Below are 12838 nucleotides of genomic sequence, written 5' to 3' on the forward strand. Positions count from 1 at the left end.
AACATTAGAACATGATGTAAATCTCAAAAAAGCTGATTTTACATAAACAAGAAAGAAAAAGTTTTATTTACCAAATTAATACTTTCAATATATAAAGTATATAAGGTCACCAATGACAATAGAAAGCATGTACTACCTTGGTCAATGAGTAGCTTTTATTTTGGTGAAATAGAGGAAAGCCTACCGAGCAGTTCTACCACCTGCAGCAGCACCGATGAGGGCACAGTGTCCAACTCATCCTCAGATCGCTCGCTGCTCTCCCCCAGCTTCCACGTCAACAGCTGCTCTGCAAACGCCATCGCCAGAGGAAACTCTAGCGGTAAGGAGTGGAGCACCAACACAGCACCAGGAGGCGGCGACACTCCTACAACCAAAATAAGAGTGAACTCACTTAGTAGTGCTTCTTTTTATTCTTTAAGCATTTCTTCCTCATAACGACAACACTCACCCAGCTTGATGTGCACTTTGTCAGTGGGAATGATAACAGAGGGGTACTGGTTTGTGGTGGGAGGGGGCGTAAGGCCTGTGTTGGTAGGAGAGGCATCTAGAGGATAACACACTGCCTCCATCAGATTCAGCTGACCATTTCTTCGCACTTTGAGACCCAGGCCATAAACCATGACTCGAGCCCAGGGAGCCTTGTACAAGCTTGAGCTAAAAGGTTTTGACAAGATAAGAAAGAAGTTCAAAAACATAAAGAGGAAAGCGAAGGAAGCTCAATTTTAAGGGTCTGCTGTTGTGTATTTGATGTCGCTCACTCTTTGCGGCAGCCCAGTTGACTTTCTTTGCAGGAGACGATCACAAACGCAGCTCCAGGAAAACTAACATCCATACTAACTTTTGACTCCAGGACAGGAAACTCCTCAGATGTAAACTGCTCAGGTGCGTTCTGAAAAATATACAATGAGATAGTTTGTGTTCAGTAATGAGTAAATAACCAGAGGCATATAGTTCACTATAAAAACATTCATACACCTTGATCTTTTTCAAATTTCTTCGCTTTATAGCAACTAACGTGCCACAAGCCTTTAGGGAACAGAAGCATGTGGATTAGCATCATTTTGTAGAGACGCTTTAAAGATACTTTTAATGTCCAATCCTGCTACAGTAAGAGTACCTCAAAGACCTGCAGGCATAAAGGCAGCAAAATACTCAAAATACTGAAGAGAATAGCGGAAAAAAAAAATACACACAATTTCTGATTTTGATTTGTAAAAAAAAATTAAACCTTGTTCTTTTCTTTTCATAATTACACACTACTTGGTGTTGGTCTACTGCATAAAATTACCCCTAAAACACATCTAGGTTTGTGGTTATAATGTGAGAAAACATGGAAAGTTGAAGATGAATGAATAATTTTGCAAGGCACTGTATTCACCGGCTGTAGAGCTAACCTGTAGGAAACAGCAAATCTGTTTTGTGAGTTCCAGTAAACTTTCTTCTCCTTGATGCAAGGCACGAGTGATAGCCACGGTCAACCACTCCCGGATGGGCTGAGCATTGCCCTGATAAAACAGGTCTGTCGGAGAGCAACTTTGACCTTCGAGGTTGTGAAGCACCGACTGAGCCAAGAGAATGGAGCTGGAGCTGATGGTGCCATCTGCAGGAAGAGAGAATTTAGCATAGCTTAGAAAATTCCCATGACAAAAAAGAAATACAGTTCTTTACGATGCATTCTTCCACTCACCAGGGAGAGGTGGAGCCAGCAGTTGATTAGACAGAAGCTGCAAGTGTTCCAGAGTTATGTCACGAATCGCAGGGATGTGGAAGAGACGAGTGAAAGTGTGGGGATTTTTGGGGGCGAAGATGTTGAGCAGAGCCATGCGACAGTATAACCGAGCGAGCGCGCTTTCACATCGAAGGAGTTCCCTAAAGAAAAGCAGTGACGCTGATATTAAACTCAGATCTTTGATTCGGATGAATCACACTCATTTCCTTTGCATTTATATTACCTATGAATCTGAATGTTACTGCTGTCCAAAGACACCAGGCCGTTAGCCGCAGTGCGTCGAGAACCTGCTGGCGGACGCTCGAGCATCTCAATGGGGTACCAGTATCTGACGAGCACGCCTTCACTGCGCAGGTACGTCTCCACCTGTACCAGTTCATTCACCTGAACAAACGCATGAAACACTTTAGTTTACAAATAAATCTGTTGTGAGGCTAAAATGAAAAAAAAAAAAAAAAAACACCACAAATGATTAGACTTACAGAGTCCACATCCAGCACAACCCCGTGCAAACCAAACGTCTTCAACATTCCACGGATAGCAAACTTGGGCAGCGCTGTTCCTCCAGTTGTGCTGTTGGTGTTATTGCTGTCAGGACAGCGGATGACCACAGTCAACCCTTTGTGGATAAAGTATGTTATGATCCATGTTAGTTACATAACATTACAATCATTTACCAAATGTGAGTGATAGTAAGTGCTTCAATACATCTCAAAACAGGCGATGAAGTACTACGAGGATGTTAAGTCCAACTGTGCAATGCTCAAAATCTTTAAATATGGAATGTGCTACCTTTTCGGACTTTGTCAATAGTGAACTTGTTGGCCTCGTCTTTGATATCCTCAATAGTAGGAAGGTAGAGGTCACGAGGAATACCACCATTCTCCTCATACAGGAACTCCACTGTCTGTCTTGCGATGTCAACCATGCCTGTTTCCAGAGAAACGCACAGAAATATTGTCAATTACACAAACAATGTCTAAGGTAGGAGAGAATAGACTCATTTTGTGTGTACTTCCTGTCTGCCCTACTTTTCTCAGGAGGAAAGAGTGGTGTGTTTTTGTGTATTTATGTTATTGAAACACAAAAACATACTTTCATTAAATATTATATATTCATATACGTAAAATTAGTTAAACACAATATTGTTTGCATTTTAGTTTGACTTGAAAGCATCTGCTCTGCTTAATATACCTAAAACCTTATGGGATTTAAGACGGTGATTTACCTTCAAATTCTCAATTTCTCCATTTCTGTTCAGTAAAATATAAATGTATATCTAAAATACTGCATTCAGTGGTCACAATTTATGTCATAAGTGCCAATTAGATTGAACCTCTTTATAATTGTGGGAAATATACATTCAATAGTGTTGTCATTGGACTTTTACTCATCTACAAGACGTTACATTTTGTAGTAAAAATCATTTTGATCTTTACCCAGCTGAAGGGCTCCCTTGATTTGATCCAAGCCCGATTTCCTCTCAGCTTCATTGCGGAACCGCCTACGAATAGTAGGGAATACTTTCGTCTCCCAAGCCTTCACCAGAAGAGCATAGTGATCCTCCTAAAGTCAAACCCAAATCAAATTTAATACAAAAAGAAGAAACAATATAGGAGAAAAACGCAGCATAAAGGTACTGAAGACTAATCTTACTCTGGGAACATCGTCATCATCTTCATCATCACTCTCATCGTCAGCAATAGGTGGGGGGTGTGAGTCAGGCCCAGAGGTGAACAGGTTTTCATAGCTCAGCTCCACCTTGTAATGGCACGACAGATCACTGTTGTACTCTGTAAAAATAGAAAATGTCAAAAGAGAAAACTTGATCACTAGCTGGAGCAACATGTAAACAAAAATGGAAGTCTGCGCGTTTTAGATAAAAACGATCGCAAGAGACATACGCTGCTGAGGAACTGCAACAGCTGCAATCCGACAAGGAGGACCATGAGAGCCAGAGTCGGAAGTGACACTTGCACCTGCATCGTTATCACTGTCTGAGGCCATGGCGAAGGGAAGTGCTTCAAAATTTGCACTTATTTCCTCTGCTAGGTCTACACACAAGTCAGCTGCATTCCGGTGTGCTTGGCCTTCTGCGAATGCAAAAGGCCGGCTTCCAAAGTTGGCACGGATCTTCGCATTCTGCAAAAAATGGAGAGAAACAAAAATGTATACTGCATATGACCAAACTGGAGAAGCAGCTTTTAATTTAATCTTAGCATGGATTTACCTTCTTCTGAATGTGGACCAGAGGCCACATTCCACCTGCTACATCTTCAAGACTAGGATTTAGCCGCTGACCACAGTAAGTAAAGTAGACTCTTCCTTTAGGGGCCTGGCCAGGAGGGGGCGGTGTGCCCTCAGAGCGCTCCCAGCCAATTCCTGCCACATCGCCTGTATTTACCCAAATTAAAGATTATCATCTACATTACAGCTAAGTCAAAACCACACATTGGGAATGTTTTAAACATACAGCTTGTGAAAAAAATACTTTTGGAAAAGCAATGTTTGCAACTTTATGTCAACTAAACAGAGACTTTAATTCAAACATTATGGGAAAGATACTTATTCTCCTATCTTACCAGGAAGTAGGACCACATCAAGTCTGACACTTTTCCACTGTAGCAGACTGGAGCCATTGTAATGCACCGCCCTTCCATTACTGATGCATCGCACACAGACAGGAGACAAACACACAGACAAAAACGTTAGTCAGCAATCAAGTCCTACAGAACACCATGTGAAAAGAAAAATTTTATCTATAGCTGCACTTACTTGTGAAACAGACATGTGCCTACAGGGTTGGTCCATGCTCCGTCTCTCTTCTCTGCCTCTGTGGCGAAACCAAAGGACACTATTGGCCCACTGTCCTCCTCAGAGTCTCCATAGGAGACAACTTCTATCTCCCAGTAAAAGGATGGTGCCTACAGCAACAGAAAGAGTGAAAAAAAACAATATTGTTGACATTCTTAACTTGATTTCTAATAAGTCATTTTATCAGTACTTCTGTCATGGCAAAAATAATCGCAAGACAATCTGACTTTACAAAAACATTTGTACCTGAACCGGTACAGGAGAGGTGGCATAGATGAAAGTTCCTCGGGGCAGACCACCTCCGGCGCTCGGATCAGCCAGGAAGGTGACGGAGGTTAGCCGGGAGGAGAACAAGCATGCACGGACTGGAGGAAACACTCTGGACGGACACCAAGTGATCTCCTTGGGCTAGCATAACAAGCAGATTAAAGAAGAAAGGAGCAAAAACAGAGATACTAAATCACAAATATGATCCAAACATACGTAATACAAGAACAGCAGCACTTCATTCATTGTGTTCCTTTTTTTCCTCAACAAAAAGGAAAATATAAAATGAATTAAAGTTGCAATAAAACTTTCTTTGACAATAATGCAAGATTTTTTCCTCCTGCAGTCATATATATTGCCCACTGTCCAAAAACAACAACAGAGACATGTTACGTGAGAGGTGACATCTGTTATGTGTGCTCTTAGTTATGGAAAAAAAAAGGTCAAGTAGGAAGTTCCTGCCACCTACCTGCCGTCTGTCTGTCTGCAGTGGTGGAGGTGGTGGCCGAGCACAGTCCCGGTACAGCATTCTTACTCTCTCACACTGAGCCTCAACCATACCAAGACGCTCTCCTGCACGAGATGAAAAGAGGCCACCCGTCAGACAAATACAGAGCAGTGCTGAGAAGTGTTCTTTAACATGCTCCTCATATGCTCACCAGGGCTGCACTCCTGGGCAACCAGGTTTAGAACTTCCACTGCAGCTGGACACTGCTGAATGAACTCCTCACAGAAGGAGCTATCCTCCAAGAGCTGTGCCATTACCAGACATGCTCTGGAAAAAAACAACAAAAAAAACACAACTTGTTTAAGTCATATTTTTCTAAATTTTATATAAAAATTTAAGTCCACAAGGAGATACATTTTCCTCCATTTAGGATGCTCAGGAGAGGAATCTGGCTACAGATACGGCGTCTATTATTCTGCTGTAAATTGGAAACGCTTAGGCCAAATACCATAAAGTAGGTCTTTTTTTTTCTGATGAACTTTGTTCAAAACTGGAGGTGAGAGGAAAGGTAATAGGAAATAGGGTTTCTGTTAATTCAAGAAAAATTCTACAAAACAAAAAAAACAGGATGAATACAAAATTAAATGTACTTGGTTTTATATAAATATTTATAATCCAGATGTTTAAAAAGGTAACTTTTTTTTTAATTTTTTACAAAAGTTATTTGTGTAAATAGTTGGTATCACTCTTTATAAAAAGACATTTAATTGTTAGATCAATAATAGCTTTTATTAATATATTTTCTTATTGCACAAAAAGCTATAAAAAAAGAGTTCTTAAGTAAAGTCAGAGGCATTAAGACCTCAATTACTCAATTACTATGAAAGGTTAAGACTTCAATCTAAACAAAATAGGGTTTTCACATTTCCTCATGATAGTAGGAGCACTTACTTTAGTTCAAATGAAATTGATGTGGTAAATTCTACTAACTAAATGCTGAGTACATTTTGTTGCATTTGCAAATTAAATATTTACACATAAAATATGAAATATAAATATGTAAATATTTCAAAACACCATGCACTCAAGAACCAATCTCACAAAGCAAACTTTAAAGGCGAAATGCATGAAATCCAATCAAGTTAAAAAAACAACAACTTTCTGTCCAATATTAATTTTTTTATGTCTATAATAAACGTTGCAGATTTTGAAAAGAGCTCATATGTCTCCAAACTCTTACGGAGCTCTTTCTGCCTGTAAGCAGAGCTCCAGCAGTCATAATTCCCAAAACAAGTCAAATATATCCATCATAGCGCCCCCTAACCTAGTTCTAATTTCAGCCAGCAAGCGCACTGCGGCCATTACTGGACTGGAGCCATCGCCAGTAGCTGGTAGGGACGTATGAATGGAGAGGCTGCCCTCCTGTGGCAGAAGCATAGACTGCACAGCTTGAACCACCTTTTCTGTAATTGAGAGCTTATAGATGGGAAGAGCCTAGTAGAGATCAGAAAAGGGAGAAAACAGGATCAAAGATAATCAGGTTCTTATTTTCCATAGTAAAAAGAGCTGTAATGTGACTGGAATTCTCACCTCAGATCTGGGAGTACAGAGGCGTGATATTGGTACTGTAAGGATGTCTGAGGCTTTGCAAGCTCTTCTGTACTCGCAGGATGGAAATTTGACAGTAGCAATGCCCTCCTGCTCATTTATGGACATCACTATGCCCACACTACCCAGTACTCCTTTACCTACCACCTGTGAACCAGATGAATGACTGTAACAATGCTGACAATCATATTTGACTATTAACGGTGATATATAATAAGAAGCTGAACAGCACAAGGTATATATATATAATGAAGAAAAATACTTGTCTTGTTTTACTGACCTGGACTTCAGAACCAATCTTAATTGTCTCCTTGAAGCCTCCAAGTGCGCAAAGAGCAGCAACAGCTTGTCTGCCGATGGCCTGCAGTTTGGCTAGTTTTCTGCCACTACTGCTACCGTTTTCCAAGATGCTCTCAGCATACTTTCCCAGCTGAGGAATAAACATCAGAGCTCGGGAAAGTACCTAAAAAAAAAAAAAAGAGGGCAAGCAGCCCAAGCTTTTAACTGACAATTTATTTAGAAATAAAAAGCTTTAAACTGCAATAATATGTAAATATCTAGCATTATGTTAGCAGTTGCTGCAAAGAACAGTGTTCAGCACCGCTATGAAGTATAGAAACTGTGAAGTAGAAAAGAATTATTATGTCTTACTTTTTCAACAGTGCTTGTCCAGATCTGTGCAGTGTTGGATTCTGGAGCGGTGAGCAGACTGTGCAGCAAGGCGATAACCTCAGCAGCCATACTGTTTGCAACGTGACCGCTGATGAATGGCCGGACTGGGTCAGACCTATTGTGTGGCGATTGTAAAAAGAAATGTTAAACCACAGTCGAAATCTCCAATTGTCACAAAGTTGGTATGAATAATATTTCCTGCTTTTGTACATTGTAAAAGGTGAGCTCTTTTGAACGTTTCATCACCATATCAAACAAGTCGCACCTGGCCAATTCAGCGTTCCTGTCCCTACAAACAGCGGTCTGTGCCGTTTTCTTCTTGTCACCAGCTGTAATGCCCCCTGCCGTCTCCTGAGCCATCGTCTCCACAGGTGGACCAACGCTCACTATCAGTCCAGACTGAGCCCACTTGTTGGCCTTCCTCAGGGCAGCCGATGCCTCTTCAGTGATCACCTCACAGCTTCCACTCTACGGCAATAAAAATGGTACAATTACAAGTTTAGAAAGCAACTAAAAAACTTGCTTTGATAGAAGGCAAGCACAGGTTTTAGGTCCATAAAGTGCTTTGCATAAGTATTCATACCCCCTGAACACATTTTGTCATATTACAATCAAAAACTTCAATGTAGTTTAATGGTAGTTTGTGATAGACCAAAACAATGAAATATTACTGGGAAGTAGAAGGAAAATTATGCAGTTTTTACCTTTTTACAACAAACAAAATCTACTAAAAGTGTGGCTTACATTTGCATTCAGCCCTCTTCACTCTAAAACCCCTTAATAAAATCCATTGCAAGCCTCTCATTAGTAAATAAGAACCACCTGTTTGTAATATACTCTCGGAATAGGTCCATCTGTCCTGTTAAGGCCCAAAATGTTTGCTAGAGAACATTAGTGAACAAAAAGAAGGACCAAGGAATATAGCAGATTGGTCAAGGATAAAGTGTGTGTTAGGGATGGGGAGGTTAAAAGCAGGCTTACGTTATAAATCAATATCCCAACCTTTCAGCATCTCATGGAACAACTTTTAAACGTCTAAAAATGGAAAAGCATGGCACAATGGTGATCCTACCAAGACACTGCTTTCCATCTAAATTGACAAGCCAGACAGGGAAGAGGAGCATTAAATAATAAAAAATTCCAGCGTTCCTTTTTCAATGATAACGCAGCACATCATCTTTAAAACACCATTCCCATGGAAACACTATGGGTATGGTGTTGGCAGTGTGATGATGCCTCTCTTCATCAGGAAAGCTTGTCCAAGTTGAAGGGATGCATTTATGCTTGTGGTTATAAAATGGCAACGTGAAAACTTATACTTTAGCGAGGAATGTCTTTTTAATGCTTACAGAAACTAATTTTATTTTACACAAATAGAAACTCTTGCCTTTGTCATGTCTCTGTCCATCTTTACCACCTTTTCCATGTTTGCCCCAGTGCCCAGGCGAAAAGGTCGCCCCTCAGAGCTGCTGCATTTTGGAGCGAGTGGAAGAATATTTAAGTCAGAGAAACTGATATTAATTTTGCCAACAAAAATCTAAATTGGTCGATGACAAGAAATAGTACCTAAGAAGTGGCTGTAAAACCTCATGGGATGACTGATCCTCTCTTTTGTGGATAAAAATTGACAGCTTGCCATCAACTGCTTCTGCTTCCTCCCCGATATCCTCCGTCTTAAGAGCTCCTTTGGAGCTGGCCCGGGATAGACTGGTGTCTGGCTCGGAGGAGCTGGGAGAAAGGAGGGTCTGACACCCTTTAATGTGAAAGGAAAAAGTAACATCATGATTACCTTTAAATCGTTTTAAGAAAAGGGAGGAGCACATATCGTAAGTTCTTCTTGGCTGGAGACACAAACCTGGCACTACATAGTCTGCCAGCTTAGCCAGAAGCAAAGCAGCAATACGTGATGCTGGGTCACTGGCATCCCTCTGCTCTGCGTCTAGAGTGTTGATTGAGTAACTCCATGAGGGCAAAGCCACGTTACCACAGTCCTCAACACTCATGAGAGGCAGTGCAGCTCGGCATAACTGCAAGATGATAAGAACTAGCTTTGGAGAGGGTCTCTGGTCAAGCAGCAAGGACAAGAGCTTAGAAACACAGGCAGGTTGGCTCAGGATGGCTTTCCCTATGTGGCTCCTGGGATGAAAAACAAAGGAACTCATAAGTATACAGAAGGAATATATAATAACATAGATATGCATGGAGTGCTTTAGCTCTACCTGGAAAGATCATTGAGCAGACTGAGTACATCCTGTAGAGCGTCATTGCCAGCTGCCTGATTTCCACAGCACTCTGTTGCTCTGGCTAGGTGATTGGTCAGCAGGCTGGAAACCTGCCTTGCCAGGCCAGAATGAACTGCATCTGTTGAACCACCTTTAAAAGACAAAACCAAGTAAGGTGATAATAAATAATAAATAATAAATAACATACCACAATAACGAAACATATTTTACTTGAGAGCAGACCACAAACCTTCCACTTTCTCCCACTCGATGCACCGGTTGGCCAGTACCTGAAATGCAGCCCAAGCCATTGTGGCCACCTTTTGCTTTCTGGTCTGCTTCTCATTTGAGCTGCACTCTCTTTGACCACTCAGACTGCAAAGTCTATCCATGAGCTGGACAAGTCCACTTCGAACAAGGCACTGCTCCTCACTCCTATAGTGACAGATCAGATAAGTTAATTTGACTTGTTGTACCGAGTGACGTTTTGCCAGACTGATCCTTCAAAGTTGATTAACTTGCCTGGTGTAGGGGATTGTGCAAAGCAAGCCAATACTGTTGGCACAAGCAATAGGATAGCGAGCGCATAGTGACACTACAGAGGTCATGGTCTCTCCGAAAGCTTCCTGAACCTGCTCAACCATTCCACCACAGGTCAGCTCCTCAATCCTGAACAAACGACGGACAAACAGATATGTAGAGAAAAACATGTTTTTGTGCACGCGCTTAGAAAACAATATTAAGATTGGCTTGGCATCTTTTCTTACCGTGGGCCACCTTGTAGTACCATAGTAACAGGTCCCACCAGATGTGTTACCCCACCCACTCTGACTGCAGCAGTTAGCAGTTCTCTCATATGAACAAGTGCCTGCTTCCGCGTGCTGCCTCGTCTCCAGCGTGTCTGCGCAGCCGACAGGAAGCTGCTGCTTGACACCTACACAACCGGACAGAAGAAACCAGAATTCACTATATGAATTTCTGACTTAGAGAGCGTGACAAATATTTCCAACAAAGTGGCAGGCGATAATAATGTCTCCAAAACTTACAGCCTGATCAGGTGTGGTTCCAATGAAAGCAAATAGCTGTCCCAGCAGCACACTGTATGTTGGCTTGTCTCTGCCATCCTCAATGGCCAGAGACTGCAGCAGGGTGAATGAGCTGCTGCGATGACTGGTTGGGTGGTGTCGCCTTCTAAAAATAAGTAGAGTAAAGCGTTCAACTTGCAGTCCTAGTGGTACTTTATGTCTAATCTAATTACCACCAACTAAATACCTTTGTGGAGCATGTGTAAACTCTAAATCTTGATTGGCAATCATCTCCAGGTCAGAGGGTGCAGACATGCTGCGTAAGAAGACTGGCTGCTTTACCAAGGGGATCACTGTCTTGGCATCTGACACCGACTTGGAGGCTGTCACAAACAAAATGCAAAAAACAAAACAAAAAAAAACCACTTAGTTTGAGAAATATGTTGCTTGATTGAAGAAAATGTTGGTAATTGCTTTTTCGTAAAAATAGAATTTTTTTTTAATTAAATGGCTGAATACCTGGACCTGGTGTCCCAGCTGGTGTGGTGGTTAGGCTTCTGCAGTGTGGAGCGATGGTAACGTGGAGAAGAAGCTCAGAGCGGTTCATCAAACTTTTAACAAGCATTTTGGTTTTAGCCAGTGGGATGATGCCTCTGATGAGTGTGGCGTTTACTTCCTGGAAGAACTTTTCCCTGTTTGAGAATACATGAAAAGTTAGTGACGACTGCCGTTCTAAAATGGCCATATTTTAATACATCCAATAAATATGCATTAAATAATAAATGTGAAACTCATTGGGATTTTTTTCCTCATTGTGTGTTGAAATCAGATGCAAAACTTTCAGTATATGTCAAGATATTTAAAGGTCCATTTGCTTAAGCACACCATAACAAAATATTATATTCTTAACAGCTGTAATATAATGTAGCATAATATTATATTATTTTGGTATTTAGTAGGATTAATGTACCCCAATATCAAGCCTGTCGATCATACCGCACAGTAAGCCCACTTCAGAGCAATCATCATGACTAGAACACTGTTAACCCTGCCAATAAGCTTTTTGAATGAAACACTTGATTAAGGTTATTGAAATGAGCTTTTTACAAGCTCATTTCAATAAGTTGGAATTTTTTTTGCGCATAAGTGTAAAGTTAATGCAGTGAGAAAAACTGTTTTTAAAAAATAAATGGCAAAACAGAACAAATTATACAATATCGAAAATATATTTCAACATTACGAATGTAGGAATTTTCTCTGATAAAGTAAATTTATTCTAAAGATAGAGCTGAGGAAACCAGCTTGACACAACTGCTTTGACCCATGTTGTCATTTAGAAGGAGTTTGCATGTGTTGTACATGAAAAGGTTAAAGCATTGTAAAAGCACCTGTTTCAGGTACCTACCTCAGTGCTAGAACAACATTCTCTAAATCACTGAAATCGAATGGAACCTCCTTAAGGGAACAGAGTAATTCTAGTTCCTTCATTTTGTTCTGGCAAGAAAAAAAACAAAAAAACAATTTCAATGGAAGTAAAACAACTATGGCATTTTCTATTTTCTAATCTCTTAAACAATAATGTAGACAGGACAGATGAATGATACCTCAAAGAAGTGGTAGTCGTGAAAAAACGGAGTGTTGTTCTCCAGTTTTCCTTGCTGAGCCTCTTCTACCTCATTTTGCCACTTCTGTTCCAATTCTGCTACACTCTGAAAGCAAAGCAGGACATAAGAAAATATTGAAATATTTGAGGATTTTCTCAAAAGTACAGTGAATGATTTCAATTTATAGGCTCACTTGCAGCTGACGCTCCATTGCATTGATCTTTTTAAATGTCTCAGCCATAATCTTGCAGACTAGGTCATATTCCTCTGTGTGATCTTCTCTGTACTGATAGTTCACAAGTGACTGGAGAGCATCCACCAGACTCAGATGTTTAATGACACAGGATACAATAACCTCTTCTAAGACGTCTGGACGGATCACCTCCCTGACGCAAAACAACATGAAGGAGGAGAAAAAAAAACTGTGTTTAGAAAAAAATGCTTCTATA

At 40.8% G+C, this 12838-nt stretch overlaps 1 protein-coding gene across 2 annotated transcripts in view; it reads right to left on the minus strand.

The window, feature by feature from the left end:
- Positions 1-12838, minus strand: part of LOC122827866 (probable E3 ubiquitin-protein ligase HECTD4) — a 38223-nt gene that overhangs the window by 10053 nt on the left and 15332 nt on the right. For both annotated transcript variants that reach the window (XM_044110949.1, XM_044110948.1), the window contains exons 26-60: positions 12583-12775; positions 12390-12494; positions 12191-12279; positions 11305-11477; positions 11033-11168; positions 10807-10951; positions 10528-10694; positions 10283-10429; positions 10011-10195; positions 9758-9911; positions 9394-9674; positions 9105-9291; positions 8926-9007; positions 7804-8006; positions 7518-7653; positions 7147-7329; positions 6849-7013; positions 6583-6752; positions 5470-5585; positions 5280-5383; positions 4790-4951; positions 4505-4653; positions 4312-4391; positions 3960-4123; positions 3634-3871; positions 3386-3522; positions 3169-3295; positions 2522-2659; positions 2212-2348; positions 1953-2113; positions 1688-1869; positions 1395-1600; positions 759-889; positions 449-654; positions 185-364 (exon numbers count right to left, since the gene is read on the minus strand). In XM_044110949.1, coding sequence (XP_043966884.1) covers positions 185-364; positions 449-654; positions 759-889; positions 1395-1600; positions 1688-1869; positions 1953-2113; positions 2212-2348; positions 2522-2659; positions 3169-3295; positions 3386-3522; positions 3634-3871; positions 3960-4123; positions 4312-4391; positions 4505-4653; positions 4790-4951; positions 5280-5383; positions 5470-5585; positions 6583-6752; positions 6849-7013; positions 7147-7329; positions 7518-7653; positions 7804-8006; positions 8926-9007; positions 9105-9291; positions 9394-9674; positions 9758-9911; positions 10011-10195; positions 10283-10429; positions 10528-10694; positions 10807-10951; positions 11033-11168; positions 11305-11477; positions 12191-12279; positions 12390-12494; positions 12583-12775 — 5519 coding nt within the window. The remainder of the gene's footprint in view (positions 1-184; positions 365-448; positions 655-758; positions 890-1394; positions 1601-1687; positions 1870-1952; positions 2114-2211; positions 2349-2521; positions 2660-3168; positions 3296-3385; positions 3523-3633; positions 3872-3959; positions 4124-4311; positions 4392-4504; positions 4654-4789; positions 4952-5279; positions 5384-5469; positions 5586-6582; positions 6753-6848; positions 7014-7146; positions 7330-7517; positions 7654-7803; positions 8007-8925; positions 9008-9104; positions 9292-9393; positions 9675-9757; positions 9912-10010; positions 10196-10282; positions 10430-10527; positions 10695-10806; positions 10952-11032; positions 11169-11304; positions 11478-12190; positions 12280-12389; positions 12495-12582; positions 12776-12838) is intronic.

Source organism: Gambusia affinis, linkage group LG03 (genome assembly GCF_019740435.1).
Source record: "Gambusia affinis linkage group LG03, SWU_Gaff_1.0, whole genome shotgun sequence".
Taxonomy (NCBI): domain Eukaryota; kingdom Metazoa; phylum Chordata; class Actinopteri; order Cyprinodontiformes; family Poeciliidae; genus Gambusia; species Gambusia affinis.